Raw genomic sequence first — 21,506 nt, forward strand, 5'->3', positions numbered from 1 at the left:
TTTGCCCGACTCCCAATTAAATCACCAAAGTATTAACCTACTGTACCTTCTTATATATATAAATATAGACATATACAAATAAACAAGGAGAGGAGCGTGTGTGCGAGGGGGTGGGAACTGGCCCCGCAGGCGTGAGGGGGGGTCCAGGAAGGTCACCTGACCACTCTTGTACACCCAGACGCGTCTATTAACAATTGCAACATCAAAGTGCAGAAGAGACACAGTTTGCAAGTCTTGCTTTTTATCTTGGTCAGGTACCTTAACTCTAGCTACAGCAATGAAATTATAGACCACCACCCTTGTCAGTATCACAAATTTAAGATATTAAAAACTAGTTAATATACTACAATTTGCTTGTAAAACCCAATGAAAACACTGGGGCTGTGCACAATACGTGCTCAATCTTCATTAGCTCACGGGGCAAGTATGGTGGTGGTCAATAATAATGGTGGTGGTGATGATTTCAAGTGTTGGCCGTACACCTTATATTCCAATATTCAAAGGATGCGCACGTTATCCCCAAGAGCTATAGTTACCGAGAACTTACTTTCCCTATCAACGCTCCTGCCCATTCTAACTATCCCCTCCACAGCCTAGTTCACCCCCATGCCACTACCTCACATTACAAACTAACCACTTTTCGTTTAACGAAGACAACCGAAAGGATTTATGCGTTTTGAAGGGAACTCAGAGTTGGAGAAGACAACTTTATCAATGCGTTATATACCAAGTAGGTCGCTATATTACAAGACGGTAAATATAACCCTGAGATAATCATTGCTCTAGCTACTCGTCCTCACACGCCACCCACAGCTCTGCCGCCCCCCCACGCCACTCACAGCTCCGCCGCCCCCCCCCCCCACGCCACCCACAGATCCGCCGCCCCCCCCCCCACGCTACCCACAGCTCTGCCCCCCCCCCCCCCCAACGCCACCAACAGCTCTGCCGGCCCCCCCCCCTACGCTACCCACAGCTCCGCCACCGCCCCACGCCACCCACAGCTCCGCCACCGCCCCACGCCACCCATCTTCACCACACTGGGTTCTAGTCTTCACAGCCAGGTCTACAAGGTACGTTTCACCTACAAGTAATGACTATAACCATATATCGATTGATCTCCCGCCCCCATTCCTACACAAACACCATCAGTCATCTGTCACATTCTTCGTCTAAATCTGATTGGTGAGGTGTGGAGGGAGGGAGGGGAGCGGGGAAACAGGATCTCCGGCGCGTTTCCTTCAAGGGCAATCTGTGGTAAATCCTTTACCCTCTCCCCCTAACCCACCAGTTCCAGGAAACAACCTCCCACCTTCCCTCCCTCCTGAATCTAGAATGCTCATTTCCCCCCCTCCATGGACCCCCTATTTACCTTCCCCCATTCCCGGGAGCATCTTGCTTCCCCCCCTAATCCCACGACTTCCTCTTGTGCTGGAGTTTAGACCCTAACCCCCCATCTCCCCCACCCATGAGACGAGTGTGTGCTGCCAACCCTCTACCGACTGGATAAACAGGCCAAGGTGCAAATAATGTCGGAACAATTAAAATGAGAACTTTCGTAATCAAGATATTGTGTCCAGCAAACTTAAATGTGGGTGAAAATAATGAAGCAGCAAACTGCAAGACACTTCGCGAGTGTCATGACCAAACATTAGAAGAACACTCGGCTCTGTAGGTAGCCGTGAAGGGCGTGGTCAGTCAAGCCCGGCACCATTATAATTCCCAGCAACACCTGTCCTACCCTTCACTCCTGCCGTACCCGTCACACCTGCCCGCACGCTGCGCACCGCCAATTTCTACCTCCGTGCAAGCCAGCAAACTTAACTAAGATCTGTTCAGTTATAATCAACGCCGGGCAACGCCCCCCTCCCGCCAGTAAGAGGACTCGTGAAACAACCGTGCGAGATGAGGATCGAGGCACAGCGAATGATGTCGGCTGTAACGACTCTCAGATTAGAGCATAATGCTGGATATAACCTATAATATATTCTCACCTGGGGGATTTTATATTAGGACAGAATTCAGGCGTCAAGGCTGGTGCTGGAACCTGTTAGCTTATTCAGTGTCGCGTTTTTCCTAGAACACGAGTGAATATCTTGGATCCAGGCCCCACAATTACTATGTTAAAGGAGCCTCGTGAGTCCCTGTAAATAATCAGGCGAGGAGTCACAATAACGTGGCTGAAATATGTTGACCAAACCACACACTAGAAAGTGAAGGGACGACGACGTTTCGGTCCGTCCTGCACCATTATCAAGCCTTCAAGCATGTACTTTGGCTTAATATTTGCCCGATATGCCCTACTGCCCGAAACGCTGCGTGTACTAATGGCTTTACAAGAATGTAAATACATGCAATATACTCTCACAAACCCAATGTATCTTGTAAATATAAATAAATAAATAAAATATACAATTGACGGTACATGCCCGTAATTAGCCATTTATAACTTCTCTTGCCATAACGAAGCCATTCGAATGACAAGGATAATAATTCCCCCCCCCCTCCCTCCTGAGATTTTATTTACAATCTCGGGTCAACTCATCAACCGGGGAACATAGGACCCCTGGTCCTACACGCCCACGGGATTGAGCAAAGACGTTGGTTCGATTCCCGTCCGGCTACAAAGATTTTGTTCCGTAGATATATCACGTTATTGCGAATTCCTGGTATTATAGAGGCTGTAACAAGCCACATTGTTACCCTTTGGTTGTAGCGCGACCCAACGCCCCCCCCCCTCCCTCCCTCTAAGAGAGACAAGTGGTGAACCACGGATTGGTGGGCGGGTGGTTTTATAATAATGAAACAATAATATCGTTTCAATATAAATTTTTTCAATATCAATTATTTCAATATCAATGTGCGGCAATAATATTTTCGATAATGTCCGGTTGAATAAATCTCTTGCTACACAAAGCTTAATAAACCAGATACGAGCTTAAATCACATTTTCATCAGATCTATAACGTTCACATGGCCAACAATAAAGATATCTACCTTGTCATATATATCTACCTGAATGCAATAACAGCAATTGCAAGCCAGTAGTCTGCAAGCCTTGCTGAGCAACATTCCCTCGATGCTAGCAATATTATCCATGGGCGTCTGGGGGCGTCCGGGCGGAGTCCGGGGGGCGTCAGAGGCAAGTCAACCCACACAGCCACGTCCCCGCGCCAGCCGTCTCAACACTACAGACGAGGGAGTACGAGGAGGAAGAGCTGAGGGGCCCTGGGGCCCGGTGTGGCCAGATTGTCAACACTAATGGCTGCCGGGGCCACTAAGGAAGCTACGTGAAGACAGCAGCATTACTTCCCTTCCGGTCTCCTTGCTCACCAGAAATTCTTTATCCTCACCACATCCTTCATAAGATTACCATTTTGGCATACGGGTGAATTATACGCACTGCTCAAACAGCAGTATATTAGAACAACAGGGCCTGGTTCACGGGGGCGACGTGGCCTACAGGTGGTTGGGAATTTAGCGTTGTTGTTGGAGATGTAAACAAGAGACACCGGAGTTGTTTGACCCCCTTCCAACGTCAAGTGGGTGAGGCCGCCTCATATTTTATTCCAGCTGGTTGATGAGACAATGGCAGCAGGAATTATCCTCGTGCGATTATGTATAATTACTCGCTTCCGGAATCTGATGAGATGTGATAGACTGTACCGAACACACTCCCAGCCTGGTAGACTGTTCTGAACACACTCCCAGCCTGGTAGACTGTTCTGAACACACTCCCAGCCTGGTAGACTGTACCGAACACACTCCCAGTCTGGTAGACTGTTTTGAACACACTCCCAGCCTGGTAAACTGTACCGAACACACTCCCAGTCTGGTAGACTGTTCTGAACACACTCCGAGCCTAGTAGACTGTACCGAACACACTCCCAGTCTGGTAGACTGTTCTGAACACACTCCTAGCCTGGTAGACTGTACCAAACACACTTCCAGCCTGGTAGACTGTACCGAACACACTCCCAGCTTGATAGACGCTACTGGACACACTCCCAGTCTGGTAGACTGTACTGATGGCACTTGAAACTGGTTAAGGTGGTTGTCAGATCAGGGAAGTCAGGACAGGATAAGGTCACCGCAACCTTCCCTTCACTGACATCTTACCCTTCCCCCAGTTTCTCCCTCCATGATCACTATCCCTGCATACACTTGTTGTACTGTACCGGAGCTGAGCCCGTATGGGCCAAACGCTATCACCGGATAACGACTCAACTCAGTATATCTCTCTTTGCCACTATCAGCTTTTTGTGAGCGGTTCAACTATGCCAATATGAACATCACACGATGGCTAAGTGAACACTTCTCACAATCACACATTTGAAAGTGCCGTCTAAATGTGGCGAGGCAAAGACCACAACTAATCCTGACCTTCGGCTGGTGAAGTGTTACCATGTGACATCTGAATAAAGCAGCTCGTATAGGCTGGAGCATCAATAAATCCTCGTGGTGTTCCAGGCTAGAATATTTCTGCCTGGGAACCCGCGCAAACAGATGCGCGAGGAATCGCAGATGTCCACGGATAGAAAGTGGGATGACAACAGGTGTCCCTCGTCCGTGTTTTACACACGTTTGCTTTACCCATTTCCACGGGTAGTATCCCTGGACCGTGTTCATGGGGGCCTTGGACCGTGTTCATGGGGGCCCTGGACCGTGTTCATGGGCCGTGTCCATGTTGGCCTTGGACCGTGTTCATAAACCGTGTCCATTGATTGTGTCCATGATTACTGTCCTTGAACCGCGTCCAGGGGACACAGTCCGTGGAGGCTAAAGGGGGGATGGGGGGGTTGGGAGGGTTAGGTTGGGGCGGGAAGGAAGGGTAAGGGAATAGGAGAGGGGCTGAAGGGTAAGGGGAGGACAGGGGGAGAAGGATAAGTGGTGGGTGTGGGTGTCCACTACTGAAATTCTTAACTTCCGCTGGCCACAAAAAACACTTTCCGCTCCCGTTTTCTATACTGGCATGACTTGTTTCCTCAACTCAGAGACAATGTTAAAATTCACTGTTCCTTGGCAAGAATGCCCCGTGTGTTAGCAGTTCATGGCATAAAAGCTATATCTCTTATTAAATTGTATCAGCCGAATAGTTCATCGGTCTTGTATGTTCAATTCGTAATTATTCATATGGGAATAATTATTTATGCCATATAATTTAGGTTTAATTTTGGCCACGTTCAGCCTTCTGTGCTCAATGCTGAGTTGGTTTGTAGCGAACCTCTGTTCTGTTCCTAGTTTTGTTCTGTTTCTTCAGGTTGGTACTGTTAAACTTGGGATGCTTCCCACAGAACTGACCTCACATTAATTATATAATACTCTTGATGGCTTCCTCGTTCAGACTGTTGAAGCCTACACACATATTCACCAGTAGCTGCTGTTACTTATTGCCCCTGGTACCAGGCTTGGAGATACGTCTACTCTTAGTGGTGCCAAACTTGGTGAGAAGCCTATTCTTAGGTTCCTTCACTTTTCCTATGCAAGTATTTGTCTCCCTTACCATGTACATCCATTTTCGCCTTCTCACCCAGGTCCCCATTCTCCTTACCTTGCATGTGACAGGGTTGACAATAAGTCAAAATAGCGTGGTTGATAATTAAACACCTGACTATCAAATCGGAAAATAAAAGAATTTACGACGTTTTGGTCCGCCCAGGACCATTATCAAGTCATCGACTTGATAATGGTCCAGGATGGACCGAAACATCGTCAATTCTTTTATTTTTTTCAGATTTGAGGGTTGGGTGTTTGATGGGGTTGAATTCAAGTAGCCACATTTTAAGATAAGCTATGTAGTTTGATCAAGTGTTCTATGAGACATTGTGTAACTTGCTCTGCCTTGACTTGTTTCATCAGCTTAGTGTAGACACATTAAGTGAGTGTGCTGATCCATAAGACATCGCCAATTCCTTGTCGACGCCATCATTCGCAAAAAACGTGTAAGATTCTACTACTTCCGTTAGAACAATAACAAATATCAGGAACAGACTGGGCTATGGTACTCATCGCTTGCAGCTTCCTTCCAGTCTGATCCTTCTCCCCACGGGAACTTCTCAGTAAGATGGGCTGATGCAGGATAATAGTTCTTAGCTTGTAGTTTCATTAGAAACATCAGCACTATTCCTGATTAATCCTAATCTAAGTTACAAGAGAGAGAGAGAGAGAGAGAGAGAGAGAGAGAGAGAGAGAGAGAGAGAGAGCCCAAACATATATACAGGGAGTCAGACATAAAAGGAGAGTGAGAGACAGAAAAACACAGATATGCAAAATATGATATGATATGATAAACACATATATGATAAACACACGCAGAGCGAGGATGTGGTACACAAGGGGGGAAGGAAGCAGACACGGATCAAGTACTCACGGGCTTGGGTATGGAGATGTACTTGTGGAGAATGGCAGCTATCTGCTTGGCCCTGGGAGTGTAGAGGAGCATCCTGGTGCCCCCGGTGGCCACCAGTCTTAGTGACCCTGGCCTGGGACACTCAGCTTCTTCCACGGTGCTGCACACCACAGGGATAATCAACTCTGATCTTATCACACAGTCCCATAATGGTATGATATTACAAGTATGGTATGATATTACAAGTATATTATTACAGGTCTAATTATGAATATGTTATTATATAACACGTGTGCTGTTGTCTGGTCACATTTATTGGATTATAATGGTTGTATAACTACGGACAGGTGTGTTATGCGTTAATGGGGAGTTTGTGCATTATTGGAGCGATAGGATTGTGTGTGTGTACTCACCTATTTGTGCTTGCGGGGGTTGAGCTCGGGCTCTTTGGTCCCGCCTCTCAACTGTCAATCAACTGGTGTACAGATTCCTGAGCCTATTGGGCTCTATCATATCTACACTTGAAACTATGTATGGAGTCAGCCTCCACCACATCCCTGCCTAATGAATTCCATTTGTCAACCACTCAGACACTAAAATAATTCTTTCTAATATCTCTGTGGCTTATTTGGGCACTCAGTTTCCACCTGTGTCCCCTAGTGCGTGTGCCACTTGTGCTAAATAGCCTGTCTTTATCTACCCTGTCAATTCCTCTGAGAATCTTGTACGTGGTGATCATGTCCACCCCTAACTCTTCTGTCTTCCAGCGACGTGAGGTTTAATTCCCGTAGCCTCTCCTCGAAGGTCATATCTCTCAGCCCGGGTACTAGTCTGGTGGCAAACCTTTGTGTGTGCGTGTGTGTGTGTGTGTGTGTGTGTGTGTGTGTGTGTGTGTGTGTGTGTGTGTGTGTGTGTGTGTGTGTGTGTGCGTGTGTGTGCGTGCGTGCGCGCAATGGGAAGTGGGACTTACTTGAAGGTACTGAGAATAGTGAAGTGATTGTGGTCGCGTCGCAGGAGTCTGATGCCTGAGTGTGACACCGCCAGCATCTCCACATCACCGGCCTTACGTGAGCCCTGCCACACAAACACACCATCAACACAACCAACTCCAGATAATAACAACAGTAACATACACTATAACATCAACCACATTACCACAGGCCTATTTAATATAATCCCTTGACACGAGGACTTTACAAATAAGAAGACCACCAAGGTGTTGTTGACCACACTGAAGGAGAGACTCACAGTGACTGGGAAGATGGCAGCAAAGTACAGTGGCCAAGACTTGGCCATCTCCACGATCTCCTTCTTCAGGGAGTTCTTGTGGTGAGGGGAGAAAGTGTTGTTGGGGGTTACGCCTCGGTTGTCCAGCATCTGCAACATTAAATTAACAAATTCAATGACAACAATTCAAATCATATGGAATGGAATATTAGTTGCCTAACAAATCTAATTTTCACCAGTCTTGCTTACATGGGGGAAGAGAGCAGTGACCCACCTTCCTCATCTGGGTGCGCTGGTCGAGGGTGATCCTGGGGGTGTGTCCGGCGTACACGTCGAGCACCACCTGGCAGAACACCAGGTGGAGGGCCTCCCCGTAAAGCTGCTCTCCGGGAGAAAACAGCTGGTGGGGAATGGGAATTAATTAGTAGTCATATGTAATTGTTGACCAGACCACACACTAGAAGGTGAAGGGACGACGACGTTTCGGTCCGTTCTGGACCTGGAATGGTCCAGGACGAACCGAAACGTCGTCGTCCCTTCACCTTCTAGTGTGTGGTTTGGTCAACATACTTTAGCCACGTTATTGTGACTCATCGCCTGCATATGTGATTGATTATTATCTGTAATTGGAAGGAGATGTACTCATGCTTGCATGATCACTGCTAATTTATGATATGCTAAATTATAGATATATTATTATCACTAAAAATTAAATACATACTGAAATGAGATAAAATCCATCATTCTTGTATAAGAAAATAAGAATAAATGAAACGGCAGAAGGCCTATTGGCCAATTCGAATGTACTCCAATTACTCCAATGACTCGTATATTTATCTAAACTATGCTTGAAATAATCCACTTACCATTCATCTATTATGTCACTTAGCAACGTTTACCACAAGTAAGCAATTCTATTTTCAAACTAATATTTACTCAGGTTTTCTTTAAATCTAAAATTTTTAAAATTGTATCTATTGCTTCACGTTCTATTTTCTGTTGATATATTCCGTGTTAAGAGGACAGGACAGGAACTTGGATATGAGGACAGTATAAGAGCTGGGATATGAGGACAGGATAGGAACTTGGATATGAGCGGGAGGATACGATCTGGGATACGAGGACAGGATAGGAACTTGGATATGAGGACAGGGCAGGAGCTGGGATACAAATGACAGGATTTGAGGTACGATATGAAGACGGGATAACCCATCCCTGGGATGGAGTGAAGGAGTGCTGAAACATCGAGGAGGAAAGCCATGACAAGAACTCCGTTTGAGACTTACCTCTTTCCTGAGTGTGAGCGACCAGGGGACGCGGGAGTACGAGATGTGGGAGCCATGAGGGGCTGGCAGGAGGCTAGTCTTGAGGCCCTCATATGATCTCTTCTCCATTTCCTTGTCGACCAAAACTGGTGCACTGTCGACTGGCTGTAGGAACTCTGACGACTCCTCAACTGGATTAAAATATTAAAATACAACAAAATGTAATATTTATATAACAAAAGTTTATTCAAGAACACTTAAATGCTAAGAGATCAAATCATAACAAATTAGTTTTATTTGCTGGAAGATTTTGGAATAATTAAATATATATACAGTAACAAACTAAATGGAATGCCAGGTATACTTACGTTCAAAATGTTCTGTCTTTTCTGTTTGCATTGTGGAGACCGAGGTACGGCGGTCACTGTTGTCAGTATGGTAGTCTACACTCGTACGGAACCCTGAGGGCTGGATGGGTGGCGGGGGAGACCTGGGCTGGGGGATGACGGGGGAGCTCTCCTGGGAGGACACAGAGGGTGCAGGGGACGGCGCCCTCCGGTTCATGTACATACTTGGGGGAGCTACTGGTGGCGGAGGGGGCACTGATGCCACTTTGTCTACCTTAGACGTTACTTGCTTGACGGAGTCGACTGTGTCCCACTTGTCCCCTTCCAGTTGGTGCTGCAGAAGGAATCGACGGTGAGCCTCCAGCTTTTTGATGCCTCTCGTCTGCTGTTGCTGCTGTTGTTGCTGCTGCTGCTGTTGTTGTTGCTGCTGCAACACCGGACCTTTTTGTGTTCTGATGGAAAAAATTCAACCCAAATTTTAGAAAAATGTACAATTACTGCAGTTGTAGAGAAACCTCTACAGCAATGGCTCTACCAATACTGTAAAGTTCTCTGAGAGCAGTATTCCACTTCTTGGTACATACACACTCAGAGTATACTTTAGTCCTGGTCTATGTTTAAGGCAAAAGTATACTTGCTTGTTGATTAGTAACCCATTGTGCTGGTCTTAATAACTCTCTGAATATTGACATAACTAAACCCAACCCCATATGTGAGAGATGAACTACATGCAGTGTCACCATTAACCAACTTGTATTTAAGAGATGAACTACAAACCAGGCAATTAGAAATGTCTGACATCGTCCTCTTGTGAATACACTTACCTAGATGGGTGAGATGAAGTAAGTGCCTCCAGCTTCTCTCTCATCTCCCGGGAGATCTTGAGCTTACCGATGCCCGATGACTTGCCTTCATCTACCGGGTTGTCCCAGGAGTCCCGTCGGCGCCGCGTCGCTCCTTTCTCCTTGGCAGGAGTCTTCTCTCTGGGAGTGCTCGGCCCGTGGCCATTAGTCTGCTGAAGAGCAACAGCTTGCTGCTGGGCTTGCATCTGCTGTAGCTGCTGCTGTTGCAACTGATGCATATACATCATCTGCTCCTGTGAGTCCTTGCGAGGACTCTGCTCAGGGCTGCTGGGTAGGCCGCCCACCTCAAACTCCTCCCACTCTATGGTGAAGCTTTCATCACGACTGGGCCGCTGGGAGTCCTACAACATGAGAAACAAAGATAGTTAAAGGATTTATAAGGCTTCCTGTTCCCGTCGAGGCCACTAGAGTCTTAGTGGCCCTCAGGTAAATTAAGGTAAGTTGTATTCAATAAGCTCTCATCTACTCCTGCTAAACTGTATACATGCTAATTATTTAAAGAAGGAAGAAACACAGTAAGAAGCACAGCACAGAAGCCTCATCACGGCCCTTGTGGATTTATTCATAAGGTAAGTTGTATTTTAAGGGTTTCCCTGGCACCATCAACGTCCAGCTTCAGTGGAAACGCACTTCTTGCTTCTACCCCAGGCGTGACGTGACCACACTAACCACTACTCTCACCCCAGGTGTGACGTGACCACACTAAACACTACTCTCACCCCAGGTGTGACGTGACCACACTAACCACTACTCTCACCCCAGGCGTGACGTGACCACACTAACCATTACTCTCACCCCAGGTGTGACGTGACCACACTAACCACTACTCTCACCCCAGGTGTGACGTGACCACACTAACCACTACTCTCACCCCAGGTGTGACGTGACCACACTAAACACTACTCTCACCCCAGGTGTGACGTGACCACACTAAACACTACTCTCACCCCAGGTGTGACGTGACCACACTAAACACTACTCTCACCCCAGGCGTGACGTGACCACACTAAACACTACTCTCACCCCAGGTGTGACGTGACCACACTAAACACTACTCTCACCCCAGGTGTGACGTGACCACACTAAACACTACTCTCACCCCAGGTGTGACGTGACCACACTAAACACTACTCTCACCCCAGGTGTGACGTGACCACACTAAACACTACTCTCACCCCAGGTGTGACTTTATCACACTGAACCCTAATCTTTGTTGGTAATTTTGGGACCGATCAATATCAACCAGGGAGTGTGAAAGGTTCCCAGCGGTACTGGGCAGTATATCATCCTGCTTAAATGTCCAAGAAAAAATTGACTCTTAACTTAAGTAGCGGATGAATGAGATAACTCAGAATGTATAAAATATTGATCAAAAATGAAAATAAGATGAGAACCACGAACCTGGCCCACATCCTGTAGCAAACACACACATACGCACCCTGCCATCATGTTGTCTGGACATCTTCTTGGTCTGTTGACGAATCTTAAACTGCAGGAAAGAGTCATTTGGGTCCCCCTCACCCTTGGGAGGGGGCCACCGCCACTTGCCGATTCTCACCGTCTTGGCCCTCTGGTACGGGTCCATGAAGCCACCAGCTCCGTCCTGCCAAATCCAATATTTATTCAAGTATTTTGTTTATTTGCAAGACTTATTTGGAGGGTAGAGGAGCGAATGACTCCAGAATTGTTGGCAGGCTTAGAGCTCAGCCTTCCAAAAGCTTATGTCTTACCCTGTTAGTTATTCAAGGATCAAAATTTACCAATCGGCTTACAACCAAGTCACCAATTACTGTTGGGTGAATTGGAAGGAATAGTCATGGATGGGTGCCCAATCCTCTCTCCCTGTCCAGGGCTCGAAACCAGGCTGGTCCTGGACGCGAGGCATGTGAGGTGTGGGCGCTATCCATGAGTAAGTTTTCTTAGGCTAAGTCTAGTATATAAAAAACCAAGCCCCCATTACTTAAATAATAATTTTTACTGATCCATATCTAGTGCTTGGTATCTAAGTGCACTTGCATGTGCCTTGTACTTAAGTTCAGAGTGCACAGCTACTTCTCATTCAGCAAGCGCCCGTCTACTGCTGCTAAGCTGTATGAACGATAAAGTTATTTAAAGAAGGAAGAAGCACAGTAATGAGGATATCAGCTCGTGGTGTGTGTGCAGGCCAGAGAGATTCTCACAGTTCCGCCCAACACCATGATCTTGACCTAATACTTGTTTTCTGTGATAGGAATATCTTAGGTAAAAAGTAAGATGCTCTACTTGTGCTCTCTCTCTCTCTCTCTCTCTCTCTCTCTCTCTCTCTCTCTCTCTCTCTCTCTCTCTCTCTCTCTCTCTCTCTCTCTCTCTCTCTCTCTCTCTCTCTTTTTTCTCTCTCTCTCTCTCTCTCTCTCTCTCTCTCTCTCTCTCTCTCTCTCTCTCTCTCTCTCTCTCTCTCTCTCTCTCTCTCTCTCTCTCTCTCTCTCTCTTTCTCTTTCTCTCTCTCTCTCTCTCTCTCCCTCTCTCTCTTTCTCTCTCTCTTTCTATCTCTCTCTTCCCTATCACCATCTGTTTAACGTACCTCGACTTGTAGATGTGTGGGCATAGGCGGAGGGGGAGGGACCAGACCTCCCCATGGGGACTCAGTGGGGCCGTAGATGGGTCCTGGAGGTGAGCCGGGAGAGCCCGGTCCTAGGCTAAAGTCATGGAACATCTGGAGTGTGGAGAGGGAGCCAGAGGCATGCAGGTGCATTAGAGGGAGGTGGTGCTGGCGGCTCCACCCGCTTGTGAGGTGCATGTGATAAAAATGGAGGCGTGACTCGGAATGAGAGAAATGACTCATTGAAGCATGAATCTCTGACAATGAAACAATATTTTTCTGCCATATTTGATTGGTGGACATACTGTATGGGGGAAGATAGTTTAAATGGGCCTGTACAAAAGCGCCCTGGCAAGCAAATTTGAACCTTTGGCTGGTACCAATAAAGTTGGTGAGCTGACAATCATTCAGGCCAAGGAGACATTTTTCCGATTGTGCCTCCAAATCTACTATTGCGACTTATAGCAAGATTTTCTAATCTTATTTAAAGCAATAAACCAGTTACAGTAAATAACTAATACCAACTAACATACAAAGTATACTTTAAAAAACCACAATTTAAACCATGTTTGCTACATTTTATCTATAAAGAAATGTTCTATCTTGCTCTAAGAATGTTTGACTACAGGAGAATAAACACAACAATATTTCACGGTGCCATAACTAATCTCTGTCTCTCTCCCTCACCACAAGAATGACTGACAAAGGTGTTCGTCTCAATCCCTCCAACACCACTATAAGAAGCACCAACAACATAGGAAAGGTTTCATGTGTGATTCCTCACCTTGGCATCATCTGAGGCATTTGAGTTCTTCTTCTGACTTTGTTCTCCTACAGGGGAGGAGAGAGCAGCAGCCTGGGAGAACATGGGTGACGCAGGCCCTGGACTTAACATCACCAAAGGAGGTGGAGGAGACATTGGAGGGCCGGCCACTCTACCAGCTCCGGCCGGAGGTGACCCTTCAGTGCCTCCTTCTGTTGTTCCTGCCTTCTCGGTGCTCCACAACTCACTTTGTTCTGGCTCTTGGAACGATACCTGCAGGATAAATGCTGTTAAAATATTTCTCTTTTATTTTGTTTATTTTCCAGTTTAAAGTGAAGATAAATTAGATAAGATTTAATATTTGTACTGTTTAATTTATATACCGCAAACTAATTTAAGAAGATTTTTAACCGTGACTTTGTTTATTGTATATAATTTAAGTAGATCTTTAACCGTGACTTTGTTTATTGTATATAATTTAAGTAGATCTTTAACTGTCACTTTATTGTATATACATTATCAGTGAAGACGTTTTAAAGAACTCAGAGAAGTGTATGTCAGGTCAGAGGAAGCAGGAAGCTTAAAATGATATGGACAGTAATCAGAAGCACCGAAGCTGAGTCTGACACCGATGGTTAATACCAGGCTGCGTCGACACATGAAATCCTCATTGAGTTAAGTACAAAAGTCAGTATCAAGGGAGACCAACGAGCCTCAGCAGTACACACACACACATCTGTCTATCAGAGTCCGAAGGGTTGGGTTAGTTGTCCTAGGTGACTGCAATCTTTCCCCTGCGGCTAGGTGTGTGAGTAAGGCAGTACTAGAGTGGTGACACTAGAAGCTTCCCCTCCCTTGCAGGGTGTCTCTGGTCTACAAGCAAGTCCCTCTCCTGCTGCGCTGCTCCTCCCCTTCAGTGGTACCTTATTGTTGTTGTTGACGCCGCGTCTCTGAGGGAGGGAGTACGTGTCTCCGCCCACCTGGTAGTGAGCCCTGCCAACCTGGGTTCCATCAGCTGCCCCTGTCATGCCCGGGATGCCCGCCATGCCCGCCATGCCAGCCATTCCCATATTTGGAATAGCTGTCATAGGTATTCCAGAGGTCAGAGGGATGCCAGACATCATGGGCATTCCAGATGCCATGGACAAACCAGATGCCATGGACATACCAGATGCCATAGGCACCCCTTGAGCCATGGGAATACCTGACGTCATAGGCATCCCAGACATTGACATCATGCCGAGAATATTTAGGCCGAGGGCACTCTGTGGACTAAAGTCCCGTGATGCCATGCCCATGTGCTGCAGGAAACATCTTGCTCAGCAGTCGAAGAGAAGGAATACATCCTAAAAGTCATCTAAAAGGTTTGTCTATATTCATTGTACTAGAAATTAACAGCTATCATTCATATGAAGACTACTCATCATCACCTCATACAAGGACAACCTATCACCAGAAGTTGATTGGAAGACTCACCGGAATAGACTGGGCAAGGAGCTGCTGAAGTGCTTGGTTCTGGGCCATCAAATGCTGCTGGATCTGTATGTTCTGTGCCACAGCTGACTGAATGAAGGCTCGCTGGATGCTCTGTTGATGGATGAGGAGCTGGTTGGGATCCACACCTGCAGCCTGGCCTGCTGTCTGCATCCCTGGCATATTAACTCCTGCAGGAAACAATTTATATTGCAGCACCTAATCATTTCCATTCTGCAAAACATTTTTATAGTTCTTCATTGTTGATACTATCATCATGTTACATAAAATAGCGACTTGCATTTTTCATGAACCATAATACAGTAATAAATTAGCAACTATTGACCTCCTGCAGAATACAGTGGCACTGTTCCAGCAGGGATGAAGGGAGGAGGCGAGCCAGGTGTTCCAGACATTGACATGTTAGAGAAGAACGTTCCTCCAGCAGCAGCCGGAGACGCTCCCGTCTCCACCTCGGCTGCTCCCTGACCCCCACCTTTCAGAGCCTCCGTTAATAAGGGTATAGTTGTTAGAGTGGTCAAAGATTCATTAAGATCTACATCTTGTAAGACGTGTAATAGACTTTGGCGCCGAAAAGATCCCTGTCGCGTCCTGAAATAAAAATGATAATAAATCAAATGTGATTCATTAGTAGATATATACAAACGAAACTATAAATACACAACTGCAATCGACAGTAACTGATGACACCTGTCATACCTGGCCAAGGCAATCGTATCATCGAGGTCGTCGTCCAGGTGCATCAGTGGCTGAGGTGCAGCTGTGTGTCCTCCGCCCTTGATAGAGGCAGCCAGGGAGCGAGCATCTGATAGCTCGTCCAGCTGAGAGTTGAGGACTGGCATGAAGAGGTCATCCAGGAACTGGTCTACATCTGAAGCTTGGGATGGGACGCGCACTCTCCGCACATGAGAAGCTGCACGGAAGCAAGGAATAAGAAGACACTAACGAAATAAACAAGCTCTGTAACAACTATAATAAATATCTTTAACGTGGGTAAATAATGAGATTGTATGATGGAATTGAACCCACGTCCTTGGATTTCTCGGGCACTATACTCAGTCGGCGATGTATGAGCCAGAGGTGTCCAGGGACGTATGTTCGATTCCATCATACAGCCTCAAAGATACGTGTTTGACCCCATCATATGGCCTTAGGGACACACATTCGATCCCTTCGTACAGCCTCATTATTTATTCATATTCACCTTATTTTTGTAATATTGTTCATATCTTAACTCACTTCAACAGGGGCAGCAATTTAGTAAGAACGGTATACAGTACAATTAGAAGGTATCGGGCAATTATATATTTCATATGCTCACCTAAAGAGGGAGCCTCACTGGTGTCAGACATAGCTGAAGACTTGAGGTATTCCCGTTCAATGTAGGCCCTGGTGGAATGGTGGGAGCCTGGCCCGTGAACCCTCCGTCCTGCCTGCCCACCCTTGATGTACCTGCTGGATACTCGCGAGTACTCTGTCTTGGTCTCGTCATCAGCGCCTTCCACTCCATTTCTGTAAAGGAAGGTGAGAGACAGGGTTACTGGGAATTGTTTTAGTTATCTGAGTGTACCCAACAAAATCAGAAAACTCGAAAATATGAAAATATTCAAAGGTTTAAATTTCATTGAGTTAGATCAGGCAGTTTCCAAGGATAAATGTGGTCTTCCAAAAGTTAAGTACAAATTAAGTACTTATGCAGTTTCCAGAAACAAAATAAAAATAATATCCTAATGTTGCATGAGAATACTGGTACTAAATATGTTTCATTAATTTTGCAGTTACTGCCACAATATCATGAGCTTCTCCAGCGATGTATTCCATAGCTCCCTAACATGCAGATGCCCACCTCTCCTCCTCCTCCAGCAGGTCATATTTGTTCCAGGTCCTGGAGCCTGAGAGGGACTTGGCCACTCCTCTCTGGGACACAGACTCCAGGTGATCGAGGTCCTGTGCGGCTCTTCCATTGTAGAGGCCATTCTGCTCGGTGAGGCGCTCCACACTGTGGTACCGCTCGTTCAGACGACTCCTTGACAGGCCCAGCATCTTTGGGAGAGAGCTCGAGTTAGGTAGTGAGGGCTGTTGTGGGACCAGTAGTGAGGGGAGGGGGGGGGGGCTGTGGTGCAACCTATCCTCTCGAATAATACATTGTGTTTTGACGTCAAAATCCCCCACGTCAAAATAGTATGTACTATAAGTCAGAGCGGCTCGCAAAATTGACGGGCTGATACGTTTTTAATTCGTGGGTCCAATAGTTTGGTTTGATTCGGGCAACTGAATATATACTTTTTGTGACGTGACAACTCAAGAGGACAGGCTGTGATGGAGGGCTGTGATGGAGGACTGTGGTAAGGGCTGTGATGGAGGGCTGTGATGGAGAGCTGTGATGGAGGGCTGTGATGGAGGGCTGTGATGGAGAGCTGTGATGGAGAGCTGTGATGGAGGGCTGTGATGGAGGGCTGTGATGGAGAGCTGTGATGGAGGGCTGTGATGGAGGGCTGTAGTGAAGGGTTATGGTGTTGAATTCTAATGAAGTTGTCAATGTGATTGATCTCGGAGCTAATGGTATTGAAAACAATTAAGAGTCCCAGAATCAGGGGGGAAAAGGCCAGGCCTAAATTAAATATAAAAGGAAGTGAAAGTGATAGCACTATAAAGAAGTTGAGCTGCAGCTAGTTCATTCAATTCGTATCCTACGTGTGGCTCCCCATCCTGTGAGACGGGGATGGTAGGTGCACGTAGCTCTTGCTCTGCTCACTCTAGCTCCCTCATATACACTAACGAAGGAGTACAATGTAAGAAGTTACGAAGACACTCAAAAACTGGGAAAAGAGACCATAAATACACAATAATAATAAATAATAATAATAATAATAATAATAATAATGATAATAATGACAGCAACAAAAACAGCAGAATACATGTCAACTAAATAGAGAGCCAAATTTGTACCAATTACCACACCTGGATGTCAGGAGGTCCTTCTAAGAGGTTGTCCAGCGACCTGCTTTTGCTCTTGTCGTCGAAGTAGCGGTTGTTGAGGGCCGAGGTCCTAGAGAGTCCTATACCATCACCAGCTGCCTCCGAGCTGTTGCTCATCACCTGGTCGTGCGCTTCAAGGGCTTCTCTAGAGAGCTTCCTCGTCAAGGCTGGGGGTGACCTCGTCCTGAAGGCCGTAAAGGAAGCGTTGTAGTTGATGGAGAGGAAATGACAGAAGGTTGAGGCAGAAGATGACAGAAGGTTAAGGCAGAGGAAAGCTCTGATGTATTTTGGGAGGGATGGTGGCTGCCACAGCGACTTCTCTGCTGGTTACCGAAGCAGCCTCCAGTTGGGTAATGCATGTCTCCTTAAGTTACTTTACCTCCACTGGTTACTTAGCTGCCAGTGAAGCATTTCAGGCCTTCATGAGATAAAGAGGGAAGCAGAAGAAAACTTAAAAAATAACAAGAAGAAAAAGATATATAATGAAAGATATTAAATCAAACTGGCGAGATGAAGTGAAGAAGATGAAAGAAGAGCATGCGCGAGACTTGTAGCAGCGTCATACCTGCGGGCGACCACGGGGGATTCCTCAATTGGCGCACCATCCGTCACCTCTTCAACCTCTGGCAGCAGGACAGGCACTGATGACCGACGCTCCGGCTGTGTTCCTGTAGGTAACACCACCTTAGTGTAACAATGTTCTAAACCTTCACACACATCAACATTGCAGAAATAAATAACAAAATTCACACAGAAACATCTAGTGACCTAAATATTATTTAACAATTCTCTTTAACTTTTTTACATTTCAAACTAAAATATTATATTTTAGTTTTTGGTCCGTCCTGGACCATTCTCGACTTGAGAATGGTCCAGGACGGACCGAAACGTCGTCGTTCCTTCACCTTCTAGTGTGTGGTCTGGTCAATATTATATTTTCTTATTGTAATGACATATTATTTCATTATAAGATATAATAATATAGTTATCAACACGCAGGAAAGCTTGGTGACATGAGCCAGTGCTGTGTGATTGCGTTTGCCAGACTGTTTACTGATAGTGAACTGTAGTTAACTGCCACATTGTAACTGTGTTCATCACCCTCACCCCCGTCCATCATCGCTACCATCATGGGGCACAGTCCAACTTGAGCCAACAATGCTCAAGTTGGACTGGCACAGCAGCATTTCCTATTGGTCTATGGCCTACAAATCCCAAAAGTTTCTGAGATTTACTTACATTAACTGTCGCCAGAATTAAATGTATATCAGACCTGGTGAGGTATATCACAATATTCATTCAGCCTCCGACCAGCATCGGGATAACAATGGGGCACAACTGCCCTTGCAAGGGATCTAGATCACAACAAAAACAGGTTCTATGATAAATATACCGGTAGGCAGGAGGCTTGTGCAACATCTAGGGAAGGCTGGGGGCAGCTCCCGCTCTCCAATCAGGTCCAGGACGTACTCGAGGCCAGGCGTCTCCGTCACGGCGTCGTCCTGTGTGATGGCCACTGTCCAGCCTGAAGAGTCGGTGATGCCACGATCCTCCAGGAGACCTGCAGCGAACTCCTCGGCCGTTGTCCATGAGTCCACCTCGCCTATTCCTGTTTTGCCTGCGATGGATGTAAGAAGTATTATATTTGTGTTTACAAGATAACCAGTCGACACCGTGTGCATAGTGATAAAGATGTCTAGCAGTGTGTTGTGTGATAAAATAATTAAAATTGATGATATACATGAAATATATAAAGGGATAATTACTTGATGCTGGATCTACTTTCTCTTTCTTACCCACTATTCATCTATTTCTTGCTAATTTTCTATATTTCTGTATATGTCTTCTTTCTCCTTGTCTGTTCCAGTTTGAATATATCTATCGTTGAGTCTCGACTCCTTCCCTCATGACCTCCCAACAGTATACACACACACACACACACACACACACACTACAATACAGCCAGGTAGGAGACACAGCCCAAGAGATGGAACCCATTTCCCGCAGATGCAAGTGAGTTAGAAGGTAAGTACAGCATTTGGGGGAGGCAACTACAAGAATTACAAAAGACTAAAAGTCGTGGTAATGGACATTACAGCAGCCATAACATCAGAGGTACATATCAACAAAACCTCATTAGCAGCATATGCAAAACTAGTAAACATGCAGGATTACTATAAAGAACACAAGCAAATAATCCATCAAAATAGTGTACAGGTATGTTTGACCCGTCCAAGATTTATCAGCTCCAGCATGGAACCGACACCTTGTAAACCACAATAAGAACATTTAGAATAGCTAAAGATAAGCCACGAGACAACCATGAGAGGTATGAGAGATAAGCTGTGACAGCAGGCTAAGAGAACTAAATCTTAGTCCCAATGTTTCCAACTAAGTTCTAGTTTAAAGAACTAAAAGTGAGTGATAACAAAACGAGGGGTCTTTTTTATGTGAGTGATAACAAAACAAAGGGTCACAGGACAACGTAGGAAACACAGAAGAGCCAGGGGAAATGCCAGGAAATACTCGCCTGCAGTGAGTGACAAACGACTGGAACTAGTCTGAACCCAGAGGTGGTGGGAGCAGCTACCATTCACTGCTTCAGAACAAGTACTAGAAAGTAGGGATGTATAAACGGATCAGGTACTACAGCTAAGAGGCGGGGTGCTGGAGCTAAACCCAGCTCTCCAAAGAGAGTACTAGGTAGCCCGCAAAGGTAGGAACCAATCTTATACCCTTTCCTCCCTCTATTTCTCCTTCCCTCACACACACACACACACACACACACACACACACACACACACACACACACACACACACACACACACACACACACACACACACACACACACACGGGCTCACCGTCCGAGAAGCGAGCCTCGAGGGCCATGCGAGCCTTCTTGCGATTGGCCCTCCACTCCAGGTCAGTCGGGGGGAAGGTGCGGGCCACCCCAGATGACCTCTTGTGAGATGAGAGCAGTTTCCGCTGACACAGACCAGCGTACCCATTGAGACCATGGTCTGACACGTGCCTGAGGTGGTGGGAGGGGGATAACACACGTTAGAATCACAAGTTAAATTAACACAATACTGGATGAGGGACTTAACATGAAGATGGTACTCTATTTGGACGAACATAAAAAGTCATTAAAAAAAAATCGACCTGCTGGAGCTGAATATCAAATAATTAATTAATTACATAACTTCTCAAAGGAAATTCAGAGGAAATCAAAAATATTAATATAATAAAAAAAAAATCAGTAGAAAAATTTATACGTTAAAAATTGCTTATATAATTACAAAAATAATAATTGTAAGGAGTGACGATGCTGTGACTTACTTGAGGATGTACTTGTAGAGAGTGGAGGAGGGAGGGAAGACAGAGAGACAGTTGGCCAGGAGGAGCCAGCCTCTCTCAGCATTAGCGGTGTTGTCATTGCGCCAAGTCTGATTGGTCAGCTGACACAGTATCTCGTCCTGTAGCCGCTCATTCACAAGACCCTGTAGCAGGTCACCAGGGCAACAGAGGTCAGCAGGAATCAACACATAGTAGGTGGTAAAACGCACACATATATATCTATCTATCTATCCATATCTATAAGAGATAATGTCTGTGTGTTTGTCTGTCCAAGGTTGCAGGCCAG

General features: G+C 46.0%; 1 protein-coding gene across 2 annotated transcripts in view; it reads right to left on the bottom strand.

Moving 5' to 3' along the window:
* LOC123756382 (unconventional myosin-XV) overlaps window positions 1-21,506 on the bottom strand; it is a 108,207-nt gene that overhangs the window by 15,100 nt on the left and 71,601 nt on the right. The window contains exons 22-42 of one of the 2 annotated variants that reach the window (XM_069331198.1): window positions 21,203-21,363; window positions 20,725-20,894; window positions 19,256-19,480; window positions 18,428-18,530; window positions 17,845-18,046; window positions 16,730-16,926; window positions 16,205-16,395; window positions 15,583-15,796; window positions 15,209-15,474; window positions 14,866-15,053; window positions 14,313-14,690; window positions 13,411-13,662; window positions 12,609-12,740; window positions 11,487-11,651; window positions 10,010-10,389; window positions 9,207-9,637; window positions 8,860-9,029; window positions 7,848-7,973; window positions 7,595-7,723; window positions 7,317-7,420; window positions 6,368-6,506 (exon numbers count right to left, since the gene is read on the bottom strand). In XM_069331198.1, coding sequence (XP_069187299.1) covers window positions 6,368-6,506; window positions 7,317-7,420; window positions 7,595-7,723; window positions 7,848-7,973; window positions 8,860-9,029; window positions 9,207-9,637; window positions 10,010-10,389; window positions 11,487-11,651; window positions 12,609-12,740; window positions 13,411-13,662; window positions 14,313-14,690; window positions 14,866-15,053; window positions 15,209-15,474; window positions 15,583-15,796; window positions 16,205-16,395; window positions 16,730-16,926; window positions 17,845-18,046; window positions 18,428-18,530; window positions 19,256-19,480; window positions 20,725-20,894; window positions 21,203-21,363 — 4,323 coding nt within the window. The remainder of the gene's footprint in view (window positions 1-6,367; window positions 6,507-7,316; window positions 7,421-7,594; window positions 7,724-7,847; window positions 7,974-8,859; window positions 9,030-9,206; window positions 9,638-10,009; window positions 10,390-11,486; window positions 11,652-12,608; window positions 12,741-13,410; window positions 13,663-14,312; window positions 14,691-14,865; window positions 15,054-15,208; window positions 15,475-15,582; window positions 15,797-16,204; window positions 16,396-16,729; window positions 16,927-17,844; window positions 18,047-18,427; window positions 18,531-19,255; window positions 19,481-20,724; window positions 20,895-21,202; window positions 21,364-21,506) is intronic. The other variant, XM_069331199.1, reaches the window with a different exon arrangement.

Source organism: Procambarus clarkii, chromosome 25 (assembly GCF_040958095.1).
Source record: "Procambarus clarkii isolate CNS0578487 chromosome 25, FALCON_Pclarkii_2.0, whole genome shotgun sequence".
In the NCBI taxonomy this organism is placed as follows: Eukaryota; Metazoa; Arthropoda; class Malacostraca; order Decapoda; family Cambaridae; genus Procambarus; species Procambarus clarkii.